This window comes from Aotus nancymaae, unplaced genomic scaffold, assembly GCF_030222135.1.
Source record: "Aotus nancymaae isolate 86718 unplaced genomic scaffold, 86718_ANA_hifiasm-v0.15.2.pri h1tg000033l, whole genome shotgun sequence".
Classification (NCBI taxonomy): domain Eukaryota; kingdom Metazoa; phylum Chordata; class Mammalia; order Primates; family Aotidae; genus Aotus; species Aotus nancymaae.
Genome location: NW_026988447.1, coordinates 13,854,932 through 13,872,885, shown reverse-complemented (window position 1 = coordinate 13,872,885; position 17,954 = coordinate 13,854,932). Strand labels below are relative to the sequence as shown.

At 38.8% G+C, this 17,954-nt stretch overlaps 1 protein-coding gene across 3 annotated transcripts in view; it reads left to right on the top strand.

The window, feature by feature from the left end:
* The window catches only part of TMEM131L (transmembrane 131 like), a 186,499-nt gene that overhangs the window by 142,603 nt on the left and 25,942 nt on the right, over positions 1 to 17,954 (top strand). For all 3 annotated transcript variants that reach the window (XM_064383805.1, XM_064383804.1, XM_064383806.1), the window contains exons 21-26: positions 1,458 to 1,600; positions 5,366 to 5,552; positions 5,746 to 5,931; positions 6,519 to 6,668; positions 7,030 to 7,658; positions 15,801 to 15,949. In XM_064383805.1, coding sequence (XP_064239875.1) covers positions 1,458 to 1,600; positions 5,366 to 5,552; positions 5,746 to 5,931; positions 6,519 to 6,668; positions 7,030 to 7,658; positions 15,801 to 15,949 — 1,444 coding nt within the window. The remainder of the gene's footprint in view (positions 1 to 1,457; positions 1,601 to 5,365; positions 5,553 to 5,745; positions 5,932 to 6,518; positions 6,669 to 7,029; positions 7,659 to 15,800; positions 15,950 to 17,954) is intronic.

Genomic DNA, 17,954 nt, shown 5'->3' with positions numbered 1-17,954 from the left:
AAAAAATTTATTATTCAGGATTTTCTTTAATATGTAAGTTTGTTCTTGGGCAAATGAATGATACTAAGAAAAAAATATGTTAAAGTTCTTGAGTTTATTCATTAAGCATTTTAACCAAAGATACTTAATGCCCTGTAAGAGTTTCTTTTTTTCTGTTTCTTCATTCATTTTTTTGTTTTGTTTTTAAATTCTCTTTTTTTTTGACTTAGTGTTTCATTTAAACCGACTCTTCATTGAAGAACTAAGGTCCTAGACAAACTTTATTTCATCCAGGTTGAATTATCTCAGACTTGAAAGTCTAAATTTTTCATAGAAGTTAATTTACTTTTGATGGTTTCTGTTCTGTAAATAACGCCCCATCATTTAAAGGTTTTTAAATGGTTAATAAAAGCTTTTTAATCCTTTAAAGATGTAAAGATATTTCAATGTATAATTACAAAAGTAAAATGAATTCTCTTCTATAATATTCACATTATGAGGAGTGGCCTTCACTCCAACTTGCATCATGTAAAAATCATTTCCAGGCCAGGTATAGTGGCTTATGCCTGTAATCCTCGCACTTTGGGAGGCTGAGGCAGGCAGATCATTTGAGCCCAGGAATTTGAGATCAGCCTGGGAAATGTGGTGAAACCTCACCTCTACAAAAATACAAAGTATTAAATGGGCATAGTGATGCTTGCCTGTGGTCCCAGCTACTTGGAAGGCTGAGTTAGAAGAATTGCATGAGCCTGGGAGGTTGAGGCTGCAGTGAGCCATAATCATGCTGCTATACTCCAGCCTAAGTGGTAGAGCAAGATCCTGTCTCATAAGTAAATAAATAAAAATTTTTAAAAATAAAAATTATTTCCACCTTTTTGCCCTGGAACTTCAGTTAATGTCACATGCTAGTTTGAATTACTATTTGACTAATAAAAACCTGACTAGATACATATTATTTATGGGGTGAAATTTTAAATCTTCACTTCAAAAGAAACAGTAGAATTTTATTTCTAGAATCATCCCTAGGGCAGAATTTCTTACAATTACTATAAAAACACCTTAATTGACTTTGTAAATACGTTTCATCATTTTGTCTAAATGTATTAGTGTTTGTCTGTGTCCCCCACTTTATTTCTTCAGCTTTTTTTTCTCTTGAATGTCTGATCACTACCCTGGTTCCTAGTTATTAGAAAAATATATGGGGCTGCGTGTGTGGGCTGTGTTTAGAAGGAGGTCGTCATTGTTTGCATGATCTTGCTGCAGTCAGCTCACTCGGGTACCTGGCAGTGGTGGCTTCCCTTGCCTGTGGCTGCAGCCTTATTCTGTGAGATGGAAGAAGATGCCACACTATTTAAATCGATTTTCTTTTTTAAAACTTCAAAAAAGTTTAAAAATGTTCTTGCTAACTTGGAATATTTAAATTCAAGTGTTTTGACTCCATGGTAATGTGTTTTTATTCGCATCTCCTTTCACTACAGGAATAACTTGACTGTTATCGACATGATTGGTGTGGAAGGATTTGGAGCGAGAGAGTTATTGAAAGTGGGTGGAAGACTTCCTGGTGCAGGAGGCTCACTCCGATTTAAGGTGCCCGAGTCCACGCTGATGGACTGCCGTAGACGTGAGTTCATAGGCGTGGCACTCTGACAGGGGAGGTTGGCATTAAAGCTGAGAGTGAAAGCGTTCTATAAATTCTAAAATTTAAATTCTAAAATTAAAAACTTTTAAATTCTAAATTCTAAATATTTATAGTAAATTCATTGCATTGATGTAAATAATTACATTAGGTAAACATTTGAGCATATATAGGCTGTTACCTCTGGATTAGAGTGGTATCTTTAGATATTTAACTCAATTTAGACAATAGACATAAGCTAGATGGTGGTGCAGGCCTTCATTAGTCTGTTCTCTTATTGCTATAAAGAAATTTCCTGAGACTGGGTAATTTATGAACAAAAGAGGTTTAATTGGCTCATGGTTCTGCAGGCTGTACAGGAAGCATGATGCTGGCATCTGCTCAGCTTCTAGGGAAGTCTCAGGAAATTTGCAATTATGACAGAAGATGAAGGGAATGTAGGTACATCTTGCATGGCTAGAGCAGGAGCAATAGAGGGGAGGAGGTCCCACACACTTTTAAACAACCAGATATCATGGTAACTCACTATCACAAAGACAGCATTGGGACAGGGGATGGCGCTAAACCATGAGAAACCACCCCCATGATCCAATGACCTCCCGTCAGGTCCCACCTCCAACACTGGGGATTACAATTGAACATGACGTTTTGGTGGGGACACAGATCCAAACCATACCAACACCTGGAGTCCCAGCCTCTCAAGAGGTTAAGTTGGGAGAATCACTTGAGCTCAGGAGTTTGAGGCCAACCTGAACAACATAGCAAGACCCCCTCTCTAAAACAAACAAAAAAGATATAGAGGGAAAGAAGATTGTGTAATTGCTAAATTATCAGAGTAGCGTTAAATATTTAAAATAAATACGTGAAGCAGTTAATTTGGCTGTCAGTTACCTAATCACAGAAAATCACTGAAATGGTGGAGAAAAGATTAAAAGTGTGCTAACCAATAGCACTTTTTGTGATGGTGAAAATATTCTGTATCTGTGTCATCTAAGACAGTAGCCACTAGCCACATGTGGTTAAGAAGTCTTTAAAAATAGTCAGGGGTGGCTTATGCCTGTGATCCCAGCACTTTAGGAGGCTGAGGCGGACAAATCACCTGAGGTTAGGAGTTCAATACCAGCCTGGCCAACGTGGTGAAACCCTGTCTCTACTAAAAATACAAAAATTAGCCAGGTGTGGTGTCACATGCCTGTAATCCCAGCTACTTGGGAGGCTGAGGCAGGAGAATCGCTTGAACCCGGGAGGCAGAGGTTGCAGTGAGCCAAGATCACACCAGTGCACTCTAGCCTGAGCTATAAGAGCAGGACTTTGTCTCAAAAAAGAAAAAAGAAAAGAAGTCTTTAAATATAACTACTTGCTGGGTGTGGTGGCTCACGCCTGTAATCCCATCACTTTGAGAGTCCAAGGTGGAAGGATCTCTTGAGCTCAGGAATTTGAGACCAGCCTGGGCAACAAAGCAAGACCTCATCTCTACTAAGAATAAGAGAAAATTAGCTTGGCATCATGGCACATTCCTGTAGTCCCAATTAGGAGGCTGAGGTGGGAGGTTGATTGAGCCCAGGAGATCCAGGCTGCAGTGAGCTATGAGCATGCCACTGCATTCCAGCCTGGGCGACAAAGTGAGACCTGTCTCAGAAAAAAGCAAAACCAAAAATAAAAATAACTGGTGTGACTGATGAAGTTAATTTAAAATTTATTTTAATTAAGTTTAAATAGCTGCATGTGTCTAATGGCTACTCTATCAGACAGTACAGATTTTAAAATACGTTAACATGCACTAGAAAATTTTTAAATTATGCATGTGTTTAAATGAAATGCCTTTAAACCACTTATATTAGTTTCAGCAACTTCCTCAGGAACTGATACAAATATAAACAGTCAATGTAAAATGCTTTTGGTAAATTCTGTCTTATTTTCCTATTACTATTTTTAATTTTATAAAAACACAGAAAGCATTTTAGTGTGACTGTTTTCTACAGAGAAACCTGGTTGGTGAAACCATTGGATAATTTGTAGGACTATTTTAATGGCTGAATAGATTTTGTTGTTGTTGTTTTAGAAAACTATGCTAAATGAGCACTGAATTTGAAAAGATTTATTAGCGACCAGGCATGGTGGCTCATGCCTATAATCCCAGCACTTAGGAAGGCCGAAGTGGGCAGATCACTTGAGACCAAGGGTTCGAGACCAGCCTGGTTAACATGGTGAAACCCTGTTTCTACTAAAAATACAAAATTAGCTGGGCATGGTGGCGCATGCCTGTAATCCCAGCTACTTGGGAGGCTGAGACTGGAGAATTGCTTGAACCTGGAAGGTGGAGACTGCAGTGAGCTGATAACACTGCACTCCAGCCTGGGTGACAGAGCAAGACTCTGTCTCCAAAAAAAGAAAAGAAAAGATTTGTTAGTAATTTTACATTCAGAATTCTTCTTTAGGGTATTTGTTTTCCCATTTATTCATTCAGAAATTTAGAGTTGACTTTGGATGATAGAATTAAGTAATATAAAAAAATATAGAACGAGACCCGTTGTTATAGCTCGTGCCTGTAATCCCAGCACTTTAGTTTTCTGAGGTTGGAGGATTACTTGAGCCCAGGAGTTCAAGGCCAGCCTGCTCAACATAGTGAGACCCCATCTCTACACAAAATTAAACTATTACCTGGCTGTGGTGGCATGTACCTGTAGTCCTAGCTACTTGGGAGGTTGAGGTCAGAGGATTGCTGGAATCCAAAAGTTCAAGGCTGCAGTGAGCTATGATCTCACCACTACACTTCAGTCTGGGCAACAGAATGAGACCCTGTCTCTAAAAAAAAAAAAAAAAAACCTGTAGAACAGATAAAATATTAGTCCTGATATGTGATAATTCACAAGGATATTTAAAAATTGTCATAACCTTTCTTTTTTCAAACTCAGTATAAAATGTGTTCTTGTTTATTTGCAAGCATTTGCTTCTTTGTAGTAGGATGGCACATGTTTGAACTACGTTTCTAGCAGCTGTGATGGATTTACACAGAAGCACTTGAACATGCTCTTAATTGGTGCCCGGTTCAGTGTGAGTGAAAATCACAGAGCATGGGGTATATGGTGGCTTGTAGTAAATCAAACTATTGGACTTTTGAGAAGAACAAACTTTTAACTTTAACCTTTAATAAGTAAAGGACCAAAGAAGAGATTTTGGTTACTTTTTTTTTTTTTTTTTGAGACAGAGTTTCGCTTTTGTTACCCAGGCTGTAGTGCAATGGAGCGATCTCGGCTCACCGCAACCTCCGCCTCCTGGGTACAGGCAATTCTCCTGCCTCAGCCTCCTGAGTAGCTGGGATTACAGGCACGTGCCACCGTACCCAGCTAATTATTTTGTATTTTTAGTAGAGACGGGGTTTCACCATGTTGACCAGGATGGTCTGGATCTCTTGACCTCGTGATCCACCCGCCTCGGCCTCCCAAAGTGCCGGGATTACAGGCGTGAGCCACCGCGCCCGGCCTGGTTACTTTTTGTATCTTGGTAGAGTATTTCACTTAAGAAAAATATTGCCTATTTAAGTATCTCTGTTGTATCGTAGAATGGAATCTATAATTGTTCTGAAAATTAGATGAAAATCATACTTTGAGCTTATGTTGGATTTTTTTTCACACTTTAGTAATGTAGATCATGGTTTGGTTTGCTCAATAAATATTGATTCAATAAATTATTTTAAATAAATTTTATAGTTCACATATGGTAAATATGTTTTTTTTGGTCCCCCATTAGAACTGAAAGACAGCAAGCAAATTTTATCTATTACAAAGAGCTTTAAAGTTGAGAATATTGGACCTCTTCCTGTAACTGTTTTGTCTCTGAAAATTAATGGATATAATTGCCAAGGGTATGGATTCGAAGTGCTGGATTGTCATCAGTTTTCCCTGGACCCAAACGCATCCCGCGATATCAGCATTGTGTAAGCATTGGGCTTTAACTTGATATCAGTTTTGTGGTGCTCTTAACAGTGTGTTATGTAAGATGTAAAAATGTCTTATGTTATTTTTATGTAAATATTTCTTTTGTAGAAGTAAGACGTGTTGTCATTATTTTGCCTTGTGGCTAAAATTAAAACGATTAAAAGTTCATAAAGATGCCCCTTTTATTTTCAGGTTCACTCCAGACTTTACCTCTTCCTGGGTAATTCGGGACCTAACTCTCATAACCGCAGCGGACCTCGAATTTCGCTTCACTCTCAACGTGACTCTCCCTCATCACCTGTTGCCCTTGTGTGCAGATGTGGTTCCAGGACCTAGCTGGGAGGAATCATTTTGGAGGCTTACGGTCTTCTTTGTCAGGTAAACCACTACTGTCTCTCTTGTTCTCCTCTCACTGAGTAGAGAAGTCATCCAGGCAAGTTGTATGAAAATGCAAACTGCCCAAGTGTAGTCAAAAAGTATGTGAATTGAGTGGAATTGTTATATGCTTTGAGAACTGTGACATACATGAAATATTCACTGGTACACTTTAAGGTTATAGTAAACTAATTGTAAGAAAGTCATCAGGCATAGAAGTATGAGACAGTTCTGTTTCATGTATAGTGTGTTCATAGGCAGTCATGGTGGATGATATGAATATTAATTACTTGTGTTAGCTCATGCAGCGATGATTTGAGAAGACTGGCATGACCCTGTTTGAGTGATTTTATAAAAATGGAATTGTAATGTCAAGCTTATAAATATGCACGATTTTGGAAACTTGTGTGTGTGTGTTTTTTTTAATCTCTAAGAAACATCGGAAATTATGATGTATAAATCTTAGGGAATTTTAATACTGCATCTTCAGATGTTTCTCGTAATCATTCCCCATTCTTCTGTAATGAAACTGGTCTTTTGAATGCCAGTCAGAACCATGCAATAGTGAACCTTGCTGCTTTCTTCCTCAGTTTGTCCCTGTTGGGTGTGATTTTAATAGCCTTCCAGCAAGCACAGTACATTCTCATGGAATTCATGAAAACAAGACAGAGGCAAAATGCTAGCTCCTCTTCCCAGCAAAACAGTGGTCCTATGGATGTAATCAGCTCCCATTCTTACAAGTAAGAATTCTTGTAGCATGGTTGGGAGTGGGGGCGGTTTCTCACCTTTGACATTACTCATTTCTGATTTAATTTTAAGTAAATATAAATTTTGATTCCACATTTTGTTTTCATAAAATTTTCTTTAAGTCATTATGTGAACAGCCTGCCCCATTCCTTTTATTATGAGATAGTCATGTGAGGACTTAGTTGATGGGTATTCTCATTGGCAGAAAACTCCTGGAGCTTTAGAAGAAGGGAAGGTAGAACTTTCTAATACACTCAGTACTGACTGCTACCCTTTTCTCATGGATGTGGAAGCAGAGAAGTAGAGTTTGATTTGGTTCGCCTTAATGCTAAATGTTTTTCTTCTTAAATTCAGAAGCAATTGCAAGAACTTTCTCGATACATATGGCCCCTCTGATAAAGGCAGGGGGAAGAACTGCCTTCCAGTGAACACTCCCCAAAGCAGGATCCAGAATGCTGCGAAGAGGAGCCCAGCTACCTATGGTCATTCTCAGAAGAAGCACAAATGCTCAGTGTATTATAGTAAACACAAAACCAGCACAACTTCGGCCAGCAGCACCAGCACGACTACTGAGGAAAAACAGACTCCGCCCCTGGGCAGCTCACTGTCTGCTGCTAAGGAGGACATTTGCACTGATGCCGTGGGTGAGAACTGGATCAACCTCAAATACGCAAGTGGCATAAATGTCAACCTGCAGAAGAATTTAACCTTTCCCAAAAACTTACTGAATAAAGAAGAAAACACACTGAAAAACACAATTGTTTTCAATAATCCTTCTTCACAATGTAATATGAAGGAGGGAATACAGACATGTATGTTTCCTAAGGAAACTGACATTAAAACTTCAGAGAACACAGCCGAGTTCAAGGAACAGGAGCTCTGTCCACTGAAGACTTCCAAGAAACTACCTGAAAACCATTTGCCAAGAAACTCACCTCAGTACCACCAGGCAGACTTGCCAGAAATGTCCAGAAAAAATAATGGTAATCTTTTCATCCCCTTTGATAATTCTCTCCTGTTTGTCCCCCGTCTGTTTTTAGTGAAATTCATACTCACCTGTGACTGTCAGTTTTAATTATGGGTGCTGAGTTTTTTAGTTTTAGCAAAGGTTTAAATATTGAAAAAAGACATAAAATGAAAAGTTCAAGGCAAGATACCAGGTTTTTAAAATGTGACTACGAGGTTTAAGTTTTAGTACCTAAGTTTAGAGGACTATGCATATCATATTTTGTTTTTGGGAGGACATGGACATCTTTTTCTAATTTTATTGATTGATTGATTGACATGGAGTCTTGCTCTGTCTCCCAGGCTAGAGTGCAGTGGTGTGATCTTGGCTCACTATAACCTCTGCCTCCTGAGTTCAAGTGATTCTCCTGCCTCAGTCGCCTGAGTAGCTGGGATTACAGGCAAGTGCCACCATGCCCAGCTAATTTTTATATTTTTTGGTAGAGATGGGGTTTTACCATGTTGGCTAGGCTGGGCTCAAACTCTGACCTCAAGTGATCCATTCACCTCAGCCTCCTAAAGTGCTGGGATTACAGGCGTGAACCACCGAGTCTGGCCCTAATTATTTTTTTTTTAACTCAGATTTTCAGACTACTTACAAAAGTTAATCAGCCCATGAAATGTTTCTGACTGAATAAAACTTCAGCTATTTTATTTAACAGCTGCCACCATCTCAGGTTTCCTGGCCCTGGTTCTTCTCTAATTGTATTTCTTGGTTAAAAGAAGACAGATGTTCTCATGTAGCAAAAACAGTTAAGGGAAATGCAAGCCACAGTAGACTAGGAGGACGGCCTCTGTAGAGAATTGTCATTTTGCTTTAATCCCTTTGGCCTCTATCTAGCCTTAGGGCCTGTGCTTATTTATTTTCTTTTCTTTGTTCATCCTGACCATTTTAATATGCACATTTCTGTACTTGTTTAGGCAGGTTTGTTTTGTTTTGTTTGAGATGAGATCTGGCTCTATCACCCAGGCTGGAGTGCGGTGGTGCAGTCTTGGCTCATTGCCATCTCCACCTCCTGGGCTCAAACCATCCTCTCCCACAGCCTCCTAAGCAGCTGGGACTATGGGCACATGCCACCATGCCTGACTAATTTTTGTATTTTTTTTTGTAGAGATAGGGGGTTTCACCATGTTGTCCAGGGTGAGCTGAAGCAATCTGCCTGCCTTGACCTCCTAAAATGCTGGGATGACAAGCATGAGCCACCACACCCAGCCTATAGTCAGATTGTTGACACTTTTTAATCTGGAAAACTCAGTTGCCTTTTGTCTTATTTGAAGCATCTATATATAACTTCATGTTTTTCACTTCTTGATTTTGGAGAAGAGGTACAGAGATGTTATGGATTGACTACTCCTGATGAGCTTTATGCATTTGGTAAAAATCCTAAGCTGAATTTTAAATGTTCTATAAAAGGACATTTCTAATTTAAAAGAAAGTTGGAGTCCTGTGAGGGAAATGCGGTCTAGGCAGCTGCACACGTGTGTTCTTGGTGCACCTCATCCAGCTCATTTGTGCTGTTTCCCCTGGGAGTGGTCCGCATGCCTCAAGTGGACTGATTTCTGCAGGGTTGACACTGTGCCCTGTGTCTCTTCCACCTGGCGTGTGAGTGTGCCCCCTGGTAGTGCAGCTAACCAGATCTTCAAATCAAACCATGGTATACCTTGTCTGTGGATGTATTATGAGGGGGTGATTGGGTGTCTTACTCTGTTTCTCTCCCAGACACTCTCTGGGGCCTGGAATACAAAACATTTGTGAAAGGGTGAAATTATGGAGTGAGTCCTGTTGCACTCTTCCCTTGTTCTGTGAGTCTTTTAGGCTTGAGCACAGTCTTTAACATAGGATGACTTTGCACACACTTGAAATTAGAGTTGTTTGATAGCATCCTCCCTCCAGAAGCGCTTCTACTGTCATCCCTTGTGCCCACAGAGACATGTGCCTGCAAGATGCAATGCCCACGGCATTGTGGTAGATGGATAGGAGGGACCTTCTGCATCTTAGTACTTTAAAGCAGTTGAAATATAAAGGCATGGATGAGAAATGTAGTGTCAGAGTAGGTCAAAGGATTTGAATTCTTATTCAGGATTCTCCTGTCCAGTGCTTGATGTTCAATGCCAATAGCCGAGCCAAGATTATCAGGTAATAATACTTTAATAAGCATGAGTAAATTTAATATGTGAGTCTGGAAACATAGGGTTTGCCTGTATCATTGTAGATGGTAAACCTGCCCAGAATCTTTCTTTCCTGTACAGATTACTAGTATGCTTATAATGTTTTAAAGGGCAACAAATCTCTCACTGCCGAAATTAAAAAAAAAAAAAATTTGGCTGGATCAGCAGCATGTTAAGTGGTACCAGAGTGATTATTGATCAGATCAAGTAAGAGCTGGGGAAAGAACTTTTGCTTTCCACCGTGTTCAGACTTGCAAATTCAGAGGTGCTAATTCATGGTCCTCTACCTGTCTACAGAAGTAATATGTTAGCAGGAGATCCTCCCAGGGAAGTTCATTCATTGACATGTGTTTTGTTCTGATTGTTTTATGTTCACAACACTGTTCTAGGAAAATATCAAAGATGTTAAAAAGTGAATAAATTGCCTGCTATCCATGTACAATTTAAAATTCAAGAATTTAAAATATTACAAATAAGAAAGGACTGAGAAACCTAGGGAAAAATAATTATAGTCTGAAGGGAGGGTTTGGAGTTTTTAGTCATACTAAGGGTTTGGGGTTCTGTTGAATTTCAGAGGAAAACATTGCAATAACTTGGCAGATGGTAAACATGCATAAAATTGACAGGTAAGTCACAAGTGCAAAGAATGCTTGAGAATGAGAAAACCATATATATAAGAACCTTCAAGTTTTTACTTCCAGCTTTGAGCATTAGTTCTTTGCTAGTTTTGAAAAGTATTTCACGTTGTGAAATGTGTGTTGTTTCTACTGTAAGATCTTTTCTAGAATCTGTATTTTTTTTTGTAGAATTGTACTAATAGCTTGGTCTTTGAGCTGGGCTTCAGCCGCCTGATAGCTGAGAATCCTAAGTACCAGTCACATTGTTTCCTGTTGACTGGCAGGATTCTGCTTAGGATTCCAGCAAAATAGGAACTTTCAGTCACTCAGTGTGTTTGCCACATTTTAGCCATTTCTCCCAAAGTATACAAATGGCCTGTAGAAACATTCTAGTCATAAGGTTGCCTTCAAAGGGAAAAAGGGAAAGGCAGGGACAGACCCGCCTCTTAAGAATACCATAAGTGATTTTTCTAACCTGTCAGAACTCCTGGAGCCACCTGAAGAACCTGCCTTCTCCTATTCTGAGGCTTTTTCCCCCCCGCAAGGTGTGGCTTATTATGTAAGAAGAAAATATTCTAGGGTATATATTAATGGTTCTGACTACATACTTGTCTTCGAGAAACAGAATATTTTGTAAGTAACAGAAAATGTGTCTTATTTGGGAAGCTGAGGTGAGCAGATCAGTTGAGCCCAGGAGTTTGAAACTAGTCTGGGCAACATGGTAAAACCCCATCTTAAAAAAAAAACAAATTTAGCCAGGTTGGTGGTGCATGGGCATAGGCCTGTGGGCCCAGCTACTTGGGAGGCTGAGGTGGGAGAATCACTTGAGCCCAGAAGGTCAAGGCTGCAGTGAGCCATGATTGTGCCACTGCACTCCAGCCTGGGCAATGAGGGAGACCCTGTCTCAAAAATAAAAACAAAAACAAAAAATGAAAAGGAAATGTGTCTATCCCTTTTCTACTCCATTTCCCCTGCCTGCTTCAGAGAGGCCTATAGTAAATAGTACATTAAAATTCCCAATAGAAATAGTCTGTTGATATTCTTTAAGGCTCTGTTTTTCTACACTTTTTTCTTGGCATCAGCTTGTCAAACAACTATAAAATAAGTCAAACTTGTCAAACCTTTGTTACGTGTTCCAGAACCTCATGGTCCTCTGACAAGAGTGGGACTTTATGTGTGATGTAAATGATCTTGTGAATATACTCTTTTTAAATGTTCATAACCATTTTCACTGATCAAGATAATGTAGATTTAGAATTATGGCTAAAGACAAGCTGTGGTTGGCCTTAGCACTACCAAGGAGAAATAGTGAACACATTATTTCACGGCTTTCTACCTGTAATAATGTAAAGATATAATTAAATGTGAGAATACCTTAAGCCTTGAGCTTAACACTACCTGAAAGTTTTCACTGAATTAGATGCCTCAACTTTCTGAACTTATTCATATTTGCAGAAATTCAAAAAAAAGTTCTTTCTTACTTATAGATACTAATAACTTGAAATGAAGATTTGATGGTTTGTTCAAAACAGACCGTGTGATTGTGATTAGATTTGAGACACTACAACTTTAAGCAGGTTACTGAGGAGATCACTTGTTTCTTGTTCTTCCGTTTGTTTGTTTTTTATTTTAACCTCTTTTTTGAGGAATTGGTGAGCTCTAAAGCTGTACCTACTTAATGCATGCATCTTGATGAGTTTGGGAATAAGTGTATACCATGAAACCATTACCACCATGAGGGGCATTAACATGGTCACCTCCCAAAGTCTTCTCCTTCCCCCTTTATTATTATTAGTGTTTCTTCCATTCGTTTTTGATTTTTAATGTGGCACAAACACTCTTACTCAGTGAGGTCATGGGGAAGTATTAGGCTGTTCTTTCACTGCCGTAAAGAAATACCCGAGACTGGTTAATTTATAAAGAGGCTTAATTGGCTCACGGTTCTGTGGGCTGTACAGACTTCTGCTTCTGGTGAGACCTCAGGAAACGCAGTTATGGTGGAAGAGTGAAGGGGAAGCAAGCACGTCTTTTGTGGTGGGAGCAGGAGGAAGAGAGTGAAGGGGAAAGTGCTGCACACTTTTTTAAACAACTAAATCTTGTGAGAACTCTCTCACTATTGTGAGAATAGCCACACTTTTGAACAACTAAATCTTGTGAGAGCTCTCTCACTGTCGTGAGAATAGCCAGGGGAAAGTCCGCTGCCATGATCCAGTCACCTCCCACCAGGCTCGTCCTCCAGCATGGAGGATGACATTCAACATGAGATCTGGGTGGGACCCGGAGCCACACCACATCACGTGGATTGATGTCATTTGTAAATGATGTATGTATTCGGTATCCCATATTCCTGAATACTTTCATGTTAGAATGTCTGCAGAACTTGTTACTAACATTCATTTTACTGCTTGTCCTGAGCCTTGGCCCCACAGAAGGCATTTCTAATTTTCTAAAAGTCTGTGCGTTATGACTTTTTGGGGATGGTTTTGTACTGGCTGTTTAATTTTTATCCTTCCTGAGAAACTTTGATGACTAATACTTTTAGTGCCATGTTCTTGGCCTGAAGAAAACTTAAGGAAATTCATTTTCTCACAAATTAGGACACCAGGAGAGTAATGGCATCTGTGTTTTGAGGCAAATATCTGTATTGTAGTTCATACTTATGGCTTCCAGAATCCAAAGGGATATTCTCCTTGTGCTTTCTTTTTCTGGGACGGACCCTGTCTGCCTTGCTTTTGGATGTCGCTTCACTATTTCACAGTGCTCGATATTTTCCTTTGTGGAAGTCTAATCGTCAATTTGTGTTTTAGAAGGAGTTAAATTTCAAAGGTGATGTCTGCTAAAGAATGACTTTTAATTTTGACAGGGTAGGAAATGGAGGGTAATGGTGATCACAGGGCTGCTGTTAGATGCTCTTAGTTCAGAAATGCACAGGTTTGAAAAGGATCCGAAAGTTGTGTCCCACAGTCCCCTAAATGAGGATGATCTAAACCCTCTAGGCAAATAGTTGACTGTCCTACAGGGACAGAAATTCCTGGGAAATAGCCTAAGTAGCCTTTGATTCAGACTCTTCACTAACTCTACTGTTGAAGTTATTCCTGATTATTAAAGGAAGCAGTTGATAGTGATCAGCTTTGTCACTGGATATGACTTTGGCTCTTGTATTTCTGTCACAGCCAAAAGCATTAAAAACATGGCATGATGCTTTATTTTATGTAATGAGTCTGGCCAAAAGATTAATTTTCTGTATTCATTTTGTGACATTTGGAGAGTATAGCCTTAATTTTGAGATAGAGCCCCTTTTTCTGAAAGTATAAGACCTAGCATGTCATAGTTATACTTAAACCATAAAAACCTGCATTACTTTACAAGGTGTGTGCCATTTGCTTGCCTGGCATTTTTATGGTTACATAATATTTATATAATTTTCTGTTAACTAAATAAAAGTATGTTTACCTAGTAAGTGTATTTGAAAAATTTGTGTATCTTGCTTTGAGTGAGTTTAATTTGTAGCCTCAGAATTTCAGAATCAGAGGGGACTTGACTGCTCCTTTCCTTCTGTGGGTGGGAGACCTGCCCTGCCCTGAGCCCCACAGCGGGGCTGGATTGGAGCCTCTGCTGGTAATCCGGTTAGGTGTCCATCCATCAGAGCCTGCAGCCTGCTTTGCTGGGAAATATTTGCCCTGCCCCATGGTCATCTAAACTTCTCAGATTTCAAAGGTATCATTAGGGATTCTCAGTTTAAGAAAAAAGAAGGTACTGAAATACATTGTTTCAAATTAGAAAACAGGCTGGTTATTGTGGGGTTGAAATTAATTTACTTTTGTTGCGGGATAAGAGATAGAAGAAGTACACTCATGAAATCACTTAAAAGAAAAATGGAAAAAAAAATTTTTCAGAAACGGTTCCTCCCAGCACCCACTTTTGCCATCTGATGAATCAGCTGTTGGCTCCTCTGCTGATTGGCTGCTCCTGAAGGGCAGGGCAGGCATTCACTGTAGCAGGGAGGACCTTCCATGAACAGTTCGTGTGTCCTTTGGTGGGGATGTTTTACATTTATATCTGTTCTATTTTCATCTTTATAATTGTCAAACAGGGGAGGCAAGACAGGTGGGGCTGTGTTCATTTTGTAAATAAGAAAACTAAGGCACAGGCAGCTTATGAGACTTAACTTTGACTGTAAAACTAACTAGTGGCTGTCATGACCAGAATCCAAGTCCTTATCCTTCTTTCCCTCTTTGCCAGCTTAAAAATATGTATATATAAAATATATATCACATAAAACTTACCATTTTAACAATTTTAAATTATAAAATTCAGTGGCATTAAGTACATTCACATTGTTATGCAACCATCACCACTATACATTTCTATTTCCAGAACTTTTAGTCATCTCAGGCAGTAAATCTGTACCCATTAAATAATAAATACCCATTGCCTCCTTTCCCCAGCCCCTGGTAACCACCAGTCTACTTTCTGTCTCTATGAATTTGATTACTCTAGTTCCCTCATGGGTGGAATCATAACACATTTGTCCTTTCATATCTTGCTTAGTTCAGTTAGCATGATGTGTTCAAGGTTCATCCTGTTGTAGCATATGCCAGAATTTCATTCCTTTTTTGCAAAAAAAATGTTGACTTTTTTTTTTTTTGAGACAGAGTCTTGCTCTGTTGCCAGGCTGGAGTGCAGTGGCGTGATCTTGGCTCACTGCAACCTCCGCCTCCCGGGTTCAAGTGAGTCTCATGTCTCAGCCTCCCTAAGTAGCTGGGACTAGAGGTGCGCGCCACCAGTCCCAGCTAATTTTTTCTATTTTAGTAGAGACAGGGTTTCACCATGTTGGCCAGGATGGTTTCAATCTTCTGACCTCGTGATCCACCTGCCTAGGCCTCTCAAAGTGCTGGGATTACAGGTGTGAGCCACTGCACCCAGCCGTGACCATCTTAACTGTACAGTTTAGTAGTCTTAAGTATTTCACATTGTTGTGCAGTGAGTCACTCTGAATGGTGTTCTGTTGTATGTATATACCATATTTTGTTTATCCACTTATCCGTCAGTGGACACTTGGCATTTTCCCACTTTTTGGTTATTATGAATAATAATGCTGTGAATATTGGTGTTCCCCCCCCCCACTTTTTTCCTTGAGTTTTTGTAGGACTCTTAATGTAAGTATACTTTCATCTATGAACAAAATAAATTTCTAGAGCATCATGGATGTTAAAAAAACAATGCTAAGTTGAACTCTCATGAAGTCAAATGAGATGTTTGGTGTAGGAAGGAACATGGGGAATGTAAGTGGAAACTATTAGCTAGAAATTGAATTGTATTTGTTTATTCAAGGGAATAACCAGCAAGTACCTGTCAAGAATGAAGTAGATCATTGTGAAACTTTGAAAAAGGTGGACACAAAGCCTTCTTCAGAAAAGAAGATTCACAAAACATCTAGAGAAGACATGTGTTCTGAGAAACAGGACATACCTTTCATGGAGGTCTGTATTTTTTTCTTGCCTATTGAAAAGCACAAAACTCATTTTTAGGACTGTCTATTAAGTGAACATGTATATTTCATATGTTTCACTGCATTTGAGTCCATACTGATAACTGGTGAGTTTGATGTGTGTATTCAGAGGATTTTACTTATCTTCTAATTATATAGATGTTACTACAGTAATTTTTAGAGAAACCAGATAGTTTTTACTCTGAAGAGAATCTATTTTTAAGCAAATGGGTAATTTCTAGGTAATGATGGAAGAGTAGAACTTAACTAACATATTTCTTCTATCCAGTTATTACTGAACATTTATATTTTAGGGCATACTCTTGCTGAGTTGTATTGCTTTTTGTCTGTCTTTGTCCATGTATCTATTAACGTCTTTTCTCTAAAAGATGAGAAAAGTATTCATGATATAATAGAAGAAAATTCTTCTGATTTAAGGGAAGAAGTAAATTTATAGATCAAAAGGAAACAATGTATACAACAGGAAAAATTGATGCATCATGATGGACTTAGGTACTTAATTAAATTAATTGCACTTCAAACATAAAGAGTTGTGCAAAGACAGGAAAATTGAGAAGTACAAACTTAAGCTTGCCTCAGACTTTTTGATAGGAACATCTAATATCAGGAAACAGTGGAGTGGTATCATTGAGAGAATGGAAATGTAAACAAAGAATACTGTGTCCAGCCAAGTTAATGCTCAAGTACAAAGGCAACAGACAGACGTTCTTAAATACAAATGAAATCATAAGCCGTTCTTGTAAAATCAAGTTAATGAAATTTAGCTAAGCAAGATAGAAGTTCAAATGAACACTCAGGATGGAAGAAGGCATAATAAAGGTCTCTTGTTGAGGCTTCAATCCATTTTATATCCAGAACGAAGACTAAAAAGTTGGCAATTTTAACCACAGAATAGACTGGAAAATTGAAACTTTAACCAAGTAAAAATAGTAATATAATCTGCAGAAACCAGGAGGTGGGATTGGGAGGTAGGTGAAAATAAATTTTAATTTTAATCTTTCTTGGTAAAGAGCCAGTACTAAGAAAACATGAAACATGTAGTTTAAAAGGGTGATAACTTAAGAAAGTATTTTTACAGTCTTTTTTTTAACCTCAGAGAGATCCTTAAGGAATTAATATAGCATGAATTGAAGAAATAATTCTTTGAAACTTGGCAGTTCCTTTGGTTCTACTTTAGTTTATTTTTCTTACATTAAATTCATATAAAATGGATCCTTAAATTTTTAGTTTAAAATTATATATATTCCTAGTGCTGTAAATTATTCCCATCATCCGTGCTGCCATTCTTTCATATGTGTAGGCTCAGAAAAATACTCACAAATAAGGTTTGTGAAATAATTAGTGGGAGACCCTGGTTATTTCTGAGTGGTGGGATTTTGGATGATTTCTTTTTTCTTCTTTATTTTCTTCTCTTTTGTTTAAACTTTATAATAAACATGAATTTTTGATTCAAATATAGTGGAAATGATACAGAATAAGTATGTTGCCAGCAGTCTAAACTATGAATTTACCGTCTGTTTGGAAAGAAGAGGTTTCTGTGTAACCAAACACCAAGATTCATAGTAGAGGGGATTTCAGAGATTGAAAAGCCTATGTAGGCTGTGGTGCCATGGAAAGCTCCTGAAGGAGGTGGAAACTTGTGCAGGTAGTGTGTGGAAGAACAGAGAAGGGAAGGTGGGCAGCGGGCAGCACTGAGTCCCGCTGGTGGAGCAGCCATTGAGACATAATTGGGTGCAGTTAGGGAGCCGTCTGGCTGTGAAGAAGCTACCTGTTGGAAAGTAATGGGAGGGAGAGGTCAGAGTCCTCCTAGGTTGGAAGGCCATTGAATGCTGATTGAAAGTTCAGACTTTCTTTTCTAGGTCTTGATGGGAAACACAAATGGTGACATAGGCTGAGTGAAAGCAATAGGAAGGTGGTGGTGTCTGTAGAGAACTGAAGAATTATTGCCTGCTAAGGAATTTCAGAATCAAATTTGT